Raw genomic sequence first — 17962 nt, 5'->3', positions numbered from 1 at the left:
CATTCAAAAGGATTTAAAAAAATAGTTCTTCTTGAGTGGCAGAAACCTTCTTAGTTCCTGAGAATGGAAATACAGACATTTTGGTTCATGAAGAAGTTTTCATGGTCAGGAGAACCTGGCTGTATCCCAGGTGAAGTCTGTATTCACATACATAGTTGCTGGTTCAGAACATGAGGAAGTAGCCAGGACAGAGGAAATGTAGTTGGTCAGGAAAAAGAATAAAAAATAAAAATCCAAACCTAAAATAGCTTATGTAAAAAAAAAAAAAAAAATAGAAAGAAACCAGGTCAACAATGGGCACCTGAAAAGTGAGAAGAGAGCTGCTTTGAAAAAGCTGAAAGAAAATCTTTATGTACTAATCTCTTTCTGCACATAGGCCTTATCTTCCTTGGTGTACCCTCATAGCCCAAATACTGAAGATAAAAAGGAGTCTTAAATATCATTGATAGCTCTCCCTCTTTCTAAAGATGAGGAGGTAGCAGGCCATGGAGATTAAGCATCCTGACCCAGAGAGATCCCAGTAAGTGACAGAGTTGAGCTCACAACTGGCTCTCCTGGCTCCAACCTGTGCTCCTTTGATGTGTAACATGGCTTCTGACACACTATGCTGCACACTCAAAATATGACTTTGTCTTTAGCTTGCTTAGCAATATTTGAATTTTGAGCTTGCTTCTCTGCCACAGAAGAAATTCTACCAATACTTGGGGCATTCTCCAAGGCTCATTATATAAAATGTTCTAACATTTAGGCCTCTCTCTTCCCAAAGGCCAATGTCCAGTATTAGTGATTTGCTTCATTCTTCTGAACCGCGCAAAAGAGTTAGGTTCTCAGTAAGGAGGCACTTGAGGTCTCCCATGTTCAATGAGCATAACTGGGTCCCCTTCAGATTGACATTCGTTGTCCTCCTTTGTCTATCTGAGAATCCAAAGAAGCAAATTTCAACTTTCTTGTAGAAGCCAAAATGTAGTTATAATTGATTATCATGGGTCCTATATCATTATCACAAGAGCTATTCTAAATTACAAATATTTTATGAAGACTTTAGAAAGAGTTTATTTTGGGGAGTACCAATTCAACTTTCTCCTTAATTTGATGCACTTGCGTAAATAAGCACAGAGAAACAACAACAACAAAACAAAGAGAGAAGTGGGACAAAACTCTTAGGGCAATTCATGAAAAAGAGGGATTCTTGGTTTCTATAATAGTTCTAGAACTAGACCACGGGTCTGTTATTTTCACTTATATTCATGAGGTTTGTGTAACTGGGAAAAGCCAAACATTAGCCCAAATAATTTGATTCGTTTGCATTCTACATTGTCCTGCTTCAAAAGTCTAATTTAAAAATATCTCTAGTTATCCTGGACTTCTAGAATAAGACTTCACACTTACAGAGCAATTACATTTTCTCATTTTATCTTTATATTTATTATACAAGATTTTATTAGAAAAATATGTTTAAACATTTCATAAACATTCCAAATTACTCTCCTCAAACTCAACCTAAATAATTTCCATAAATCTGATATCTTGCATTATTATAAGGTCTCATAATTTAAATGTTTCTTCCATAACTTCTTTTTTTATTTTTTTAAATTTTTAATTTTTTAAAATTAATTTATTTTATTTATTTTTGGCTGTGTTGGGTTTTTGTTGCTGTGCGTGGGCTTTCTCTGGTTGCAGTGAGTGGGGGCTACTCTTTGTTGCGGAGCACGGGCTCTAGGCGCGGGCTCAGTAGTTGTGGTGAATGGGCTTAGTTGCTCTGTGGCATGTGGGATCTTCCTGGACCAGGGCTCAAACCCATGTCCCCTGCACTGACAGGCAGATTCTTAACCCCTGCGCCACCAGGGAAGCCCAACTTCTCTTTTTTAATGTAAATGTGTTTGCACATCTGGCCAGATCTTCTCCAGGATTATTTTATATACAAGTATCACAATATGTTTCCCATCTTAGTGAATTTTTATATTGAGGATTGTGATTATTTGTTTTTCCTTTTTACCTTTTTTCATAAGACCCCATAAACTCTCATTATAAATATGAAACGGTAGATTCTTCCTCCCACATACATATTCATAGCCTAAGAGGCTTAGGAGGCACTTGACATGAGTTTGCTAATGAGTGAATAAATGGATGAATGAATAAATGAATGAATGAATAAGCTGTTGCAGCATCTCCCATTTTTCAAATTCTTCTCTTGGGTAAATGTTAATTTTCCTTCCATCAAATATTATTGGCTATAATTAAAAATTTGTCATGTAAAATACTCATAATTAATTATTTGTTCTTGTTCATTTAGGACCTTAAATTATTTTTAGAATCTTGATTCTCAAGTTAATTAATTTCCGTGCAGATTGTAATAAGTATAAATATCTTTTGGTATTTTTCTATCACATTTTCCTATTTTTCCTTCTGCATTTCTCAGTCCAGATTATTATTTACTCTGCCTTCCTTTTCACAGGTTGTCCAGATCCATTCATTAAAACCTGTTCTCTTTTCATACCGCCGTAATTCCAAGGTAAGCAGATACAAGTTTAAAGCTGTTCTAACAAATAGCTTTTGCTGTTAGAGTTGCATACAAGGGCATTAAACTATGAGGAATCAGGCATTGGTGGTTCATAGCCTGTCTTCCTCTGCGTGGATGTGGGAACAGTCTTCTTGGTATGTGTTATTCACTGGGCCAGTAAAAATATGCCCATCAGTGGGACACAGAGACTTTTGTCAGGAATCTAACATCACTAATGTACAAAGAAAATGATAATAGAGCCTATGAAATTAATTTTGCATTTTTTCTAAACCATGTGCCTCCTTACTCTCTTTTTACTGGTCCTCTCATCCTCATTCCTTTTCACACATTTTTTTCTTCAAAGTGTACCACATGAATACTTACTCATCCATATGTATTTTTAACCTTCCATACTATTCATCAAACAGGTAGAGAAGAAAGGAAGTTCTAAATGAGAAAACAGTATAAACAAAGCTATGAAGATGGGAAACAAATCATTGTGTTTGGCAAAAGGATGGTATCACTGTGCTTACAGCAGAGTGTGTGTGTGAAAGAGACTGGTGAGAATCTAGTTAGAAGGCAGAACAGGTGAATGAGTTTGCTTTTGAACCTGTCGATGTTGGGGAGATGCTTAAAAGTTTGTAAGGGGAGTGGTAGCACTAGTAACACTAATGATTCTGAGCTTCAGAATCATTATTCAGGTAGCATTTATCAAGTAGATTAGTCAAGTAAATTAATCTGGTAATGACATGTCATGTTGATTGAAGGAAGTAGACTAGACTAGGGTCAGAGATACTGGGAGAGATTGCCAAGGTTGAGAATAGAAAGACAAAGTAGAAGATAGGCACAAAGAGCTTATCCTGGTTTTGTCACCTCTCTCCCATAGATCAGTAGTTTTGGGGGGACAGTATTAAAACTCTGAAACCACTTAGCAGTGGGGCTGTAGGACCCAAGAACATTTTTCTATGTCAATAATTAGAACATCCACTACTCCCATTTGAATGGAAAGGTTAACTGTAAAATCTTTGTTCCTTTATTTCTTGGTTAACTTTAGCACACATCCTGTTCCTCTCACTGAAACAGTTCTGTAAAAAAATCTTCCATTCTCCACACTTTCTCTTTTGGTGCAATTTTGATGGGTTCACATAATACTCCAATAAGACCTTTCAGCTCCACTCTTATCATCCTCTTCTTAGGCATTTTAAGATGCTTTAAGTAGAGCTTTGTTTATTTTCTCACCTTGAGATTTGGTATATAAACTTCACTCATTTTTCTTTGACTTTTATGTAATTTGGTTTCTCATTATTATAATTTTTCTATCTATGCTGCATTTGAATTCTTCTGTACATGGGTCTCTGTTTTGTTCTTTCAGGCCTTTGACTTTCCTTCTTTCTGAAAGAGATTTTGTTACTATCATTTTTAAATATATCACACTATTTTTATAAAATAGATTCTGGAACATTTTAGACATTTGAAGGGAAAAAGGGATATTTATTCCCCTTTTTCATGTCAAGATTACTTCCATTTCTTAATCTGATAAACTATTTATTCTTCTTATAAATCTGAAAAAAGTATCCGAGATTTTGAAAAATATATTAGCTACTCTTTTAATATTACCTTAAAGGAAGACTGCATCTCCTTTGCAACACACAAATTTATTCTTTCTTGCCCTTATTCCCAACTAAGTCTGTGGCTCACTTTCTTCTTTTTTGTTATGATGTTTCAAATTCTCAGCACGCAGGATTTCATAAATGCCCTTCAATCACTCTCCTTGTAAGTTGATTGTAAACACTTGGTTACAAATATTATTTTTGGTTACCTCCACTATTACCTTTCTTAAGATGCATCTGAAATTCTCAACACCACTCATTTTGGATGTTAGAAAAGATCGACAACCCTAAGTAGTTTTTCCTTTCACATCTCTCTTGTGGAATTTACACTTTCATAAATCTCATCTTTTGCCTTTCTCAATTTATATCAAGTCTGTAATCACATATCTCTCCCCACTCCTCAGATCCCATAGACCTTATACACAACTAAACTGCATGTTAAACATCTATGTGTGTCTCATTCTCCCCTTGTTGACTTCTGTGAAGAGTCCTTCACAAATAATACATTTCCCTGTCTGGATTCAATTTGTTTATGGTATCTCAACTGAGTAAAATGTTGCTCCTTTCCAAGCCCAGTTCAAGCCTCTTGACCCTTTGATTTAGGTATAAATATTACCTACTATCAACTGAGTCCTGACGTGATTTCATTTAATCTTCCCAACAGCCTTTGCACAGCAGACCTCGATAACCTTGTTTTACAAATGGGTATTTTCAGTATGCAAAGAATCACTTGGAGGAAAAGAGATGAGTAGGGTCTGAAACCAATACAGAATTGGAATTTGCGCATTAAAGAGGGTAAGGAGTTTGCCCAATCTCACTTTGCTAGTGATGTCAGCGTTGGCATTACACCCAGCTCTATAAGAACAAGCTTTGAGAGTGTGAGCCTGAAGTGGGCTAGCAGGGAGGTGTACCTGGGTGAATAAGGACTGTCTGGAAGACAAGTCACCTTCAGGCCACCTCAAAACTCTGATTTAATGATGGGATCAAAAACACTGCAATCCACTATTGCTGAAATTTCTGACATCGAGAAACTAATTCGTGGATTGGTTTTATTTCCCCAAAAATGTGGGGTTTAGGCCCAGCTCCAATGTATCTGTATATGTAGGTACATTTAGAAAAAAATCTGGTCACACTTTTACCCTATAAAATTGCAAAAATGTCACTGCTGACTATCTGTCATTGATAGTAAGTAACACTCATTTGAGAAGACTTTTCCCTCAACACTATCTGCCTTCTGTATCTTGCCTAGAATGACAGTTAAAGTATAACCCAAATAATAGCCTTGTAATTACTACAGAAAAAAAATACCAGCTATGCTAAAATGAAACTAGATTTTTTACTTGCTATTATTATAGCATATATGTGTAGAATATAAAAATAATAATTTGCACTCATCCAACTTCTTTCACTCTATGTCTCAAATCCCTGAGTGCAAGGAGTCTCATTAAGTTTACCAAACCAATTTAACTCTAACATGTTCTTGAACCTTCTCTCCAAATCCACTGAGGTTTTCCTGTTCACAAATGCTGAACACTATCATCTGAAATTCTGAGCACTCTGCAGATATGTTTGACCTTCTGCAGATAAAAACTCCTTACTTAATCATTTAGCTATGTACTAAAATAGGCAAAACTACCTAAATAAAAAAGAAAAACATTACTATGTATATATACCAAAATCAATACACGCATTCACAAACACTCACACACACATAATAACTGAGTTTATGTACGATTGCATTAATATAGGGACAGTTAGAAGAATGAGAAGAAAAGTTTTATCTAGATCTATGGTAACAAAGTCCATTGGTTTCTAAAACTCCATTCATTTAGTCAGCAAATTTTACTCAAATATTTATTGAGTGCCTATAATATTCTAGAGACTATGGTGGATACAAAGATGAATTACTTATAGCAAATAAACTAACGTCCAACTCACCTCACTACAGTGCGGAGTGTGGTAAGCTCCATGAAGACAGGAGCAGTGCATGTATTGTTTAGCTCTGCGTCCCCAGTCTAATATTGTACTGGCACACAGCGACACCAATATATATTTGATGCCTATACAATGAAAGAATAATGCCCTTAAGTGATCTAGAAGTTCAAAGGAAGGAACTTCCTGTCTGGCATGACCCAGGAAGGCTTTCTAGAGGACAAAGCATTTGATCTGAGTCTGAAGGGATAGGGTAATGTTTTTAAAGGAAACAATAATATACCAGGCAGATAAGTAACTTATGTTCAAGTTGAAAAAAATTAGACACTTTTAAATCTTAGAATATTTGTGTTATTTAATTTTAGTTTGTCAATTACCTCATGAGTTTAATATTACTATTTCCATTTTACTATTGAGAAAATTGAAACTAAAAAGTTCAATAATTTGCCCAAGCTAAACAAATAGCAGAGGTTGGATTCAAGCCCAGACTTGTCTAACTCCAAATCCATACTCTTTCTCTTGCACCATATAGCCTTATGACCTAGCTTAGTATATGGAAAACACTATAATGTATTAGCTTAAATCAGGATCCCTAGTCTAGTTTCTAGATCTTGGCTCCATTTCTTATTAGATCTGTGACGTTGTACCTGTTACTTTTTTGTACCTCATTTTTCTCAATTGTAAAATAGGAAGGAATTAATAGTAGAATAACACTTCCTACATTATAGGGTTGTTGTGAAATTTAAATGAAATGATACATGTGAAGTGTTTAGAAGAATAGCATGCACAAAGAAAATGCTCATTTAAATTAGCTATTATTTGTCAGTGAAACTGCAAGACAACAGCAATAATTTAGATAATTCAACGCACATCTTCTTGATCTGAATCAACATCCATTGTCTTCCCTTAGTTAAAAAGAAATCCCTGGAAAATATTATGCAGTAGTTTATTCAAACACAAGGAACATGTCTAATAGTAACATGATAGCAGAAGTCACAAGAGCTGCATTGCTTTTTGGAAAGACAGCTCTAGCTCTGGTAACTTTCCAGAGACTCATAAATTTGACTGAATAGTACGTTTGTTATCTGTTTCTTTCCAGCTAGTACAAACAACCAGATAAGATGATACATTTCCGTAGTTTACAAACTTACCCATGAGTGTGGGAGATCCATATCTGTACAAGAAGACTTGAGATGTGGGTGGTGAGTGCAGTGGAAACAGTTGTCCCAGGGTCCAACCCGGTCAATTTGGAAATCAACATATGTCCACAGCGGGTTTTCTGGGAAAGGCTTCCAGCTTTTCCACATCTGAGCTTCACCTCCACTGTGGGATAATATTTTGGCCAAGCTGCATCCAGTTGAAGTACTGGGTCTAACCAGTGATGCAGAAATAGAATCCAATCTAATCTCCATTTCTTCCTTCCTCCTTGTACTAACATTATTAACTCTCTTTTCTTGGGATTTGGCTAATTTCATACAGGAAATCAATGTTTCATCTTCATCTTCTGAATGGTAAAGAAAAATAAGAGGTCTGATAATTTTTCACATGTAGAAATTATGACTATTATAATTCCCTTTATATAATAGAAATGAATGAACATCACAGGCTAAACCAGGAAGTCATATAATTTTACAAAATAGTTTTACAATAGCATTTCTTTTTTTTTTGCTGTACGCGGGCCTCTAACTGCCGTGGCCTCTCCCGTTGCGGAGCACAGGCTCCGGACGCGCAGGCTCAGCGGCCATGGCTCACGGGCCCAGCCGCTCCGCGGCATGTGGGATCTTCCCAGACCGGGGCACAAACCCGTGTCCCCTGCATCGGCAGGCGGACTCAACCACTGCACCACCAGGGAAGCCCTACAATAGCATTTCTTTAAAAGGTAAATCTTTGATATATTAAGTGACTGGTTTTGTAAAAACAGATTTACCTAAAATTTTTTGAAGGCATATATAATGATTAAAGCCAGTTTGACTGGAATGACTGGAAGCCACACGCAAATAGTGTACTGAAAGACACTGTAGAAAAAATACAAATTAAAAAAAATTCTCCACATGTTATAAGCATGATATGGTATGTTTCTATTCTTAAATATTTTTAATTTTTGAGGTCATGTGTATAAGAGAGTATCATAAAGAAGCACATCAAATCTTTGCCTTACTTAAAAGAATGAAATCTCAGTAGAGATTTTTGGAAATTCTTTTGGTATCCTAAAATTCTCTATTTTAGTATCAATCTGCAAAGAGATTTATGCATGTGGTATGTCTCATGGTGAAATATTTTGGAAAAGTAAGAACAAGACTGAGAAAACAAAAGGAAAAGGTACAATCTTTGGTCCTATAAAGTTGATTAGTGAGACCTATATTTGCATGTAGTGTAGGGTCTGATGAAATTTCTGTTAGTATATAAAACATTTATAGAAAATAGAAACATATATTACCCTAAGTAAATTGTGCCATATGGTCGAATCTATTTAAGTTCAAATGCTTAGCTGGTATAAACAAAAGATTATGATTAATAGCTCATTCTTGTAAATAAATGAAAATCAAAGTTGCATGTCACGATCTGCCAATTAGCTGCACTCACATCAAAACTGAATCATACTGTTTTCTATGGCCAAGGAATGGGAACAGTGGACAATGTTGACCCTTATTTTCTTGTTGAGCTTTACCCATAGCTTTCTCTCACTCTTCCTCTGAGTCTGGTTCTGAAGGAAAGGGGAAAGGGAATGTCATGGATGAAATTCAGGAACAGTGTAAGGATACTTGTTTCACAAATAACTTGGCAAAAAAAACCCCCAAAAAACTCAACGTTTAATGATTACTTTAAGGCCTTATCAAAATGTCCTTCATTAATATATGCTACCCCAATTCTTCCTCAAAACGTTTTTATCAGCTCATTGAGTTCTTACTTACGGAGATTTATTGATGTAGGTTTCATCTCATTCAGACTCGGCACCCTGGCTTTCTTGGTCCAAACCAATTTCTGTAGTCTCTTTAAGGTGCCCACGGATTCTGCGGGGTCATCACCTGATTTTATGGCCTAGCACAAACACAGCTCGAGGTAAAGACAAATCATTCGCCACAAAAAATTAAATATAAAATGTGTCGAGATCATAAACGTAGGAAAATTGAATAATATGACCTTGACCTGTAGCCTGAGACAATTTAAGCAATAACTTGAAAACACACCACCTTTTGCAGGTTCAAATTTGTAAAAGTATATTACAGCTGGCCAGTCATAACAAGACGGAGCAATTTTTGACCAATTTTTTTCTTTTTACTTTAAAATGCAGCAAAACGGATTGAATCCAGAGCAATCTATAAATGAGGCACCCCTGCTCAAGGTGAAATGGTGGACAGGAAAAAGTCCTTTGCAGCATAACGTAGATAGAGCCAGAAATTGAAAGTTGCTACTTGCATGTGTTAGAATAGACTGATAGTGGTTAAAAAAAAAAAAGCAGAATACAATTTTCCTTATTTTCCTTTTGGAAACTTCTGGTAAAACAGCATTTTATTTCAAGTATAAAATATTTTCAAACAATATACTTTTCTTTAAATAGCCTCTTGCTTTCTAAAAGATACACACTGAGAAAAGCAAAAACACAGCCACAACGTTCTATGTTATGTTTTAGTACATAGTCATTAGTATTTAGTCATTGGTTTATTGTGGCAAAAAAAAGTATTGATAAAAGAATTAACATTGCTTTAATGACTCAAAGTTTTTTTTGGAAGATACAGAAATATTTCTTGCTAGCTTAATGTTGACAAATTTGTATTTATATTGCTTTTACCTATTATTTTTAAGATATTATTCTCTTAAAGATTTCAAAATATTTTGGAAATTAACACTTTATGTGCTAAATGTTATACTAATTGGTAAGATAGCTGTATTCTGTTGTAGTAACAAGATAAGAAATTATGCATAGAGGAATACTTCTTTTTCATTCAGAAAACTCAGGATTCAGAAATACTTCTCTGCCTCATTCTTTCATCGAACAGCTGATAAATGACATCAAAATAGATGCTGCAATTTTTAAAAGTTGAATGATTTGCTTCCTCATTAATGTTTGAATGAGACATATTTATAACAGTGCTTCCCAATCCTTTGACAGAGACTGTAAGCCCAAAGAAATATTTGGAAGAAAAGGATCTCTGGCATGCAAACGTTTCTAATTATTATATTTAGTTCTTATTCTGGTCTTTAAGAATGACTTTGAACAACCAACATAAAGTTGATGTTCTGTCTGCATAATAATACCTAAATAAGAAATGGGATGTTTTGTCAGAGCAAGCCATACCTGTTTGCATTAAATAAATGGAAAAATACTGAAATTATTTTAATCTTACAGAGAGGACTGTGATGAGATTTTCTTAGATATGCAAAATTTTCCTCTTTTTCCATAGGTCATGCTTAGCTTACCACGATTTCTATTGCTATTTATTTTTGTATTATTTTCCCCAGTATTCCTTTTCAGTACTTTCTGAGTTACTCAGCTTTACAGGTCTATTACAACTCAAGAAGAGTGATTTTCTAATCTTTAGCCCCTTCCAGAAATAATGAGCTGGCATTGCACAACCATTGAGCACAGTATTTTTTGTTGTTGTGCTTCTTTTCTTATGGCAACCTCTTCATCTTACAGACAAAGCTTAATTGCTCCATTCTACACTGGCAGAAAAATAACCTTCTCTTTCCCCCTTCTTTGTGAAAAAGACTTTCACTTGATTTGGGGAAAGATGTTAGATCCAGGGTAACTGAATTTCTTATTAACCATTTGCCCCTAGGAGGAATGGAAACTTTTGAATAGTGTCTAAATTCAAACGTGTGGTTCCATGGCCCAGAGGTGGTAAAACAAACTGGCCCCGCATTATTTTGTTCACACTCTATTATAGCCTTTTTTTTTTTTTTTTTTTTTTTTTTTTTTTTTGCGGTACGCGGGCCTCTCACTGCTGTGGCCTCTCCCGTTGCGGAGCACAGGCTCCGGACGCGCAGGCTCAGTGGCCATGGCTCACGGGCCCGGCCGCTCCGCGGCATGTGGGATCTTCCCAGACCGGGGCACGAACCCGTGTCCCCTGCATTGGCAGACGGACTCTCAACCACTGCGCCACCAGGGAAGCCCTATTATAGCCTTTTTAAGACACAGTATTGTTAACTTTTATATCTTTATTCACTTACTCATATTTGAATTATTAGAGATCAGTCTATTGCATTTTATTCATTTTTGAATCCGATATGCCTAGGATTGTGCATGGCTTAATAAATGCTTGCTGAATGTAAATATACTCTTGGCTTCATACTTATGTTTTATCTACCAAATGGATTACTCGTAGTAAATTGTTTATATTAGGCTGGCTACTTTTTAATAGCAAAGTACTTCTGGAAAACTTTCTCTTGCTATTAGATTGCATATACCTGATGCATGAAAATTAGAGTTAATATTATTATAAGAGGTATAGAATCATTAAGATTTTCTATTAAAAATAAGTCTTCTAGAATATTTTTAAATAATAGTGTTATTCACTACAATCCTCTAATCTGTTACCTGTATATTTAGACTGAATTTGATTAAAATTTCCATAATGTGCCTTTTAATTTCTAGATATTTTCTAAGAAGACCGACCTGTAAATTAAACTTACCATTCAACCAATCAACAAACTTTTATTGAGCACCTACTATATGCCAAACACTATCACACTTTCTGGGAATATGGCATTGAGCAAGTAAGATGAGATCCCTGCTTTCATAGTCTACATTCTAGAGAGAAGTGACATACCGTTAACATATAAACAAGCACATGAACAATAAAATGTGGCATAAGAAGTGCTGTGCTAAGAATTCACAGGGTGATGGCAAGGGAATGGGGGGGGTTACTAATTTACATTAGGTTATCAGAAGGGTTTCACTGAGGATACTGAAACTGAGGCTTGAATGACAAGAAGGAACCAGACATATGAAAATTTGGAGATCGTTTTGGATTCAGTGGATGGTCAGGAAGAACATTTCAACTGAAACTTTGATGGAAAAGAGTGAGCTAGGCAAATTGCAGAGGGTAGAGAATTCCTGGAAGAGGATACAGCCCGTGCAAAGGTTCTAAACCTGGAATTCTTGAGAGAATTCTTACTGTATACCTAAGGAAGAGAAAGAAAGGAAGAGTGGCATGAGATGAGACTGGAGATTTAACTAGGAGTCTTCAAGGAAGATTTTTTAAAGCAGGCTGAGGAATATATATTTTATTCTAATCAGAGGAGTGACACAACTTGGCTTATATTTTTATTCATCTTCCCTCTTCATTGAATTTTGATCATCTTCCTTTTTAAAGGACTTTTCCCAATAGCCTTCAAACGTGCTCTGATCTCATCCATCTTTAATTCACAATCTTTTATTTACCACTCTTTCTACTCCCTTTCCCAGGCATGCTTCTCAAAAAAGCTAACTGTGTATGTTTCCTTTAATTTAAGCTTTTTAATTTCTCATCCTTTCAACCCATCTCATGTACTCATCAATCAGCTTTTGTGTCTACTATTCCATTTAAATTGCTTTTGTGGTCCAGTGAACTCCACAAACTCCATTACTACTTGATATTCAGCAATATTGACCATGATGACCTTTAGGAAATACTTTCTTTTCTTGGCTTCTGTGACTATATGTTCCTGTTTTTTCCTTTCACCTTTTTTGGCTGTTTTTTCTCTAACTCCTATATGCTGGCATCTCATTTTCTCTCAAAATTAAATGCTTAAATTCCTTTAGAACTAGCTCTGGGCCTTTATATAACATTGCCATCATTTTTTTTTCTCATCTACACACACACACACACACAGACACACACACACACACACACAGCTTTTAATACCACTTATATGCTGATGATTTCCAATTTATTTCTCTAAGGCTTTCTTCAGAGCTTCAGATTCACCTCTCCAACTGTCTATTTAAAATGATTTATAAGCCTGATCAAGAGTGACTTCTAGCCGTCCCGCTCCCAAACATGTTTCTCATCTGGTCTTCTTCAACTCACTGAATGCCATCTTCATCCACCCTCCTGCATATCCCACAAATCGGATTATCACCTTTGCCATTTACCTCTCTTTTGGTTACTTATATTTATCCCATTACCGAGTTTGGTCTATTCTCCAATATGTGTCTTGAAGCTGTTTCTTTTTTACCATTTCCATTGTTATCACCCTAGTTTAATTTTCTTTCATTGAAACTATTGCCAAGTCCCCAATTGGTTTTCTTTTAGTTTTTGTACTCCTTTAGTTGATTTGTAATATAAGGTTAGAGTTCTCTTTGAAAGATGTAAATCTGGTGATATTACTATCTCTTAAATGACTGCAGAAATCCCAAGTATTCTTTTAATAAAATCCAAAACTTAATTGGGTCTATAAGGCCCACTTCTCTAGGGTCCCCACTGGCTCAGAAGGTGCAGGCCTCTAGTTTCCTAATCTCTGTAACTCTCCTTTCTCAGGGTTTTTGTATATGCTGCTTCGTCTGCCTGGAATGCTTATTCTCATTCTCTTGACCTGGTTAATTCCTTCCTACTCACCCCTGGAGCCTCAGCCTAATGTCATTTTTTTCAGGCAGATCGTTCCTGACTCCCAAGTCCAAATTAGGTCTGCATTCTTTTACAGTCTTGTCTTTCATTGCAATTTCAGATTTACATTTTTGTGTCATCATTGGTTAAATGTCTTTCTTCTCCAATAGGCTTTAAACTGAAGGAAGGTAGGAACCATACCCTTCTATATAGGTATCATGCAGTAGCCTTAGTATCTGTAACATTGTTGACAGTACTCCACATGAATTAGTTAAAATAATAATATGAGGGCTTCCCTGGTGGCGCAGTGGTTGAGAGTCTGCCTGCCGATGCAGGGGACGCGGGTTCGTGCCCCGGTCAGGGAAGATCACACATGCCGCGGAGCGGCTGGGCCCGTGAACCATGACCGCTGAGCCTGCGCATCCAGAGCCTGTGCTCTGCAACGGGAGAGACCACAGCAGTGAGAGGCCCACGTACCGCAAAATAAATAAATAAATAATATGAAATGAATGAATGAATGGATGAGGACTTGATTTGGTAAAATCTATCTATCTATCTATCTATTTCAAAATGTAATGATGCAAAAAAACAGGATTAGGAATTGAGAAATGAGAGGAAATTTAAAAATTATTGTATTTTGCTTACTTATTGTTTTCCTTCAACAAAATGGTAATTATATGTGAATATAAATTTAATATTTTCATACATATATTTTAAATTTATATACTATATTTTTATATGTAAATGTGCATATCTTTTAGTTCACTTGGTTCACATTCCTTAAATAATGTAAAAATTTTGTTATAAGTGTTGGATTAAATACACCTCATTTTCTGACACTTTGCTTGACTATTAGGATGATAGAACAATTTTTAGAAAATAGCACCAATGAATTATTGAACTGGATTAGTCCTACAATCATATTTTATGAGCCAGATGGAAATTACTGGACTTCTAGTCTACCACCCTATTTAAAAAAAGAAAGCCCAGAGAAGATAAGTGGCTTATCCAGGGAAAGATAATTCATTAATAACAGAGCTAGGATGAGAATCAAGTTTTCTGACTTTTTTTTTTTTTTTTTGCGGTACGCGGGCCTCTCACTGTTGTGGCCTCTCCCATTGCGGAGCACAGGCTCCAGACTCACAGGCTCAGTGGCTGTGGCTCACGGGCCTAGCTGCTCCGCGGCATGTGGGATCTTCCCGGACCGGGGCACGAACCCGTGTCCCCTGCATCGGCAGGCGGACTCTCAACCACTGCGCCGCCAGGGAAGCCCAAGTATTCTGACTTTTAATCCAATATTCTTTCTCACAAGATTTTTAGGAACCAACTAATTATCTAGTTACTAGTTATCTGGTATTGATGGTCAAATTAAGACCAACCAAACTCAGGGTTTTGATTTATAAGTTAAATGTGGTTCTCCAATATAGAGGATAAGTATCAGGTATATAGATTTATAGGCCTATCTTCATATATATATAATATAATATATATATCTTCTTTTATATATGTCTTTATATATAATACATATGAATATTTAATATCACATATATTTATACATGTGTTCTCTTTCATATATGTATTTCACTACCAGGGAATTTAAATCTCTTCTAATTTTATCCCCTTCCTTTTACACAGGAGAAACTGAGGCTTATGGAGACTAAGTAAATCCAAATCATCTAACTGTATGAACTGCGATCTCTTTATGCTACTAATGAAAAGGAAGTTGGAAAGTAACATGATAGACCTTGAATGAAGTAAAATAATTTCCCTTTGTTCTTTTTTTGTTCTTAATTTCTGATTTAGGAAACTTTTCCTCCTAGTGATCTCTTTAGCAAGTATTCAAATGGAAAAAACCAGATCACCTGACATCTATAGCACATAATTTCTTCAAAAGCGGAAATAGAGGTTTTTAAAAACCTATTATCTCGGTTTCTTTTTAAAGGAAGCTTTAATGAACACCCTGAAGTGAAACTTCAAGTAGTTTCATGTATTTTACATTGACGATTTCTCTGAACCTCGTAGTCTTATGACTTTTCACATATTTACTCAAATTTTGCCAATTCTTAGGGCTTTAGAAATGATTTTGTTAATGCACACAATACACTGTTAAGTGGAAAATCAGAATGCAAATTTGTATAAAAAGTATAAACCCCCCCTCTAAGTGCCTTCTTTCTTCTTTATATACTCGGCATTTTCCAAGTTTTCTACAATGAAGACATATTACTTCTATAATTGGGAGAAAGTATATAATTTTAAAAATGTATTAAGAATATAGGTTTGTTTTAATCAAATCTATTTCTGCCAAAACTGTATCTCCATTCTCTTTCACGTGAAAGTGATTACTCTCTATTTATGACCTAAAACATACTCTAAAAAGATAATTTGTAAGGTCACAATGATCAATTAACATTTAGTAACTCAATGGACAGTAATAAAACCAAGAGGATTATGAACTAGAATCAATCAATGCAAACAAGTTTCATCTCAGAGGTTTATTTCCCTGCTTTCTTTGGAACTACAACTAGCTAAAAAAACAATTTGGAAATAATTCATTTACACAAAAGAAACATTGATTGAAGAAATAACTGGTGGAAAAATTGCCATGTTGATGTTAAATATACTTACATAATTATAATTAGAAAATGTATTATTTTTGTGATAGAAATTGAAATGAAATGAAGACTGTATCAGCACTTAAAATAGGGTTGGGCACAATAAAAAAAGTCATTGAATGAATAGGCAGGTGCCTACACTAATTAATGAAATAGAATATATTCTCCTAGAAGCCTTATAAGATATTTACTCATTCATTCAACACATATTTACTGAGCACCTAACCTCTGGGAGACGCAAAAGAGAATAAGACATTTTGTCTGCCTTGTGATGCTCATTGCTTAATATGAGTGATTTTAGAAAACAGTCACCTAAGTTTCTGTGTCTGTCCCTTCCCCTGAAAGGTGAGCTCTTTGGGGTTCCAGAGCTGTTTTGCACATCTCAACCCCGGTCTCTAACATGCTTAATAAATATATGGGAACTGAACAGTTGGTGAAAAATACATCTGGAGGAAAAGGTGAATGTGTGTCATATGAGAAATACAAATAAAATGTGATGGTTATTCACAGGAAAGACTGCACCAAGTAAGGTGCGGAAAGGAAATGCATTTGCCTAGAGGATTAGCAGGCATTCGAACAGCTAAGCAATGTAATTTAGCATGTCTAATAAAGCCTTTGTGTAACAGGCTTATCCCACTAGATAAATACAAGTCACCCACTCAAGTTCTAACAGATTTCTGGCTCCTTCTTCTCCCTCTCAAGCAGATTTTGGGGTGCATAATTCTGGTCTTGGAATAATGTGTCATCTAGGCTCTATTTTCTAAGACGCAAGGAAGTTACAAGTTCACAGTCATCTCTCCCCATTTCTGTATGAGTAGCCAAGACTGCTCTTTGCTCATTGACCCGTAGGTTGCGGTCTATCTTTTAACGTGGAGACACTGCCAAGCCATCTGGAAGCTGCCAGGATTACACAAGTCAGAGATGCAAATGAGGTTGTGTTGGTTTAAGGGGAAAGGCTGAAGAAGCAATATCTTTCCTACTTCCATGTAATATCCTCTGCTTTGAAATTTTGAAGAAGTTTCTGGAACAGTTCATAAGCACATTTCTTTTTTTTGGGGGGGGGGTACAGTCTCTAGTTGACCAAAAAATGTGAATGATAAGAAATTTAAGAGCCAGTATACAAATTAATTAATTTATTTTAAGCACCTGTTGGATTCCTAACACTATAAGGAGCTATGGGTATAGTAAATTACATAGAAAAAATACAACCCTTGTACCTAGGAGTTATAATTTAACATACACAATAAATAAATGAAAAGTGTCAGGAAAACCTGGTTTAATAGAACCAGCCGTGGACTGCAGATAAGTGACTGCTCTGCTGTGATGCTCTGCTTTGTGACTAGACATGTGCACTTGAGCAAGCCACTTCACTTCCCTATATGTCTGCAAAATGAGGAGCTGGATCATAGGAATGCATTGCTGCTCAAATAAGTTTAGGGACATTACGTTATATATGTATCCATTTTGCTACCTTATATAAACTCTTGGACCTCAGAAGAGTATCAAGGAAAAAGTGGGAATGAGCTACTATTAATCACAGATTATTAGCATTTGAAAAAGCCTTTGTATTCATCTAGTTCAACACCTTAACGGTGAGAAAACTGAGGCACAGAAATATGAATTTCATAGCCTAAGAACACAGTCAGTGGTAGCTCCAGGTCCTTTGATCCAGTTCTTTTGATTCTGTTCTAATTAAGTTATCTCTTAGTCTTCCCAAACGCATAGCCTTATTTTCATCGGGGAAGTCCTTCTAGTATTCATTGAGATTCAGTTGTTTTT

At 35.8% G+C, this 17962-nt stretch overlaps 1 protein-coding gene and 1 long non-coding RNA gene across 3 annotated transcripts in view; one reads left to right on the top strand and one right to left on the bottom strand.

Moving 5' to 3' along the window:
• The window catches only part of SAMSN1 (SAM domain, SH3 domain and nuclear localization signals 1), a 132032-nt gene that overhangs the window by 73636 nt on the left and 40434 nt on the right, over window positions 1–17962 (bottom strand). Inside the window, exons 7-8 of one of the 2 annotated variants that reach the window (XM_060297897.2) lie at window positions 8955–9081; window positions 7194–7546 (exon numbers count right to left, since the gene is read on the bottom strand). In XM_060297897.2, the coding sequence (XP_060153880.1) occupies window positions 7194–7546; window positions 8955–9081 (480 nt within the window). Of the gene's footprint in view, window positions 1–6048; window positions 6171–7193; window positions 7547–8954; window positions 9082–17962 lie in introns of those variants that run through there. The other variant, XM_060297898.2, reaches the window with a different exon arrangement.
• LOC115864251 (uncharacterized) overlaps window positions 1–17962 on the top strand; it is a 188235-nt gene that overhangs the window by 168454 nt on the left and 1819 nt on the right. The window contains exons 4-5 of the long non-coding RNA XR_011377413.1: window positions 2456–2512; window positions 15207–15325. This is a non-coding gene — a long non-coding RNA (uncharacterized lncRNA). The remainder of the gene's footprint in view (window positions 1–2455; window positions 2513–15206; window positions 15326–17962) is intronic.

The sequence above is a fragment of the Globicephala melas genome, chromosome 4, assembly GCF_963455315.2.
Source record: "Globicephala melas chromosome 4, mGloMel1.2, whole genome shotgun sequence".
Classification (NCBI taxonomy): Eukaryota; Metazoa; Chordata; class Mammalia; order Artiodactyla; family Delphinidae; genus Globicephala; species Globicephala melas.
This window is presented reverse-complemented; position numbering and strand designations above follow the sequence as displayed.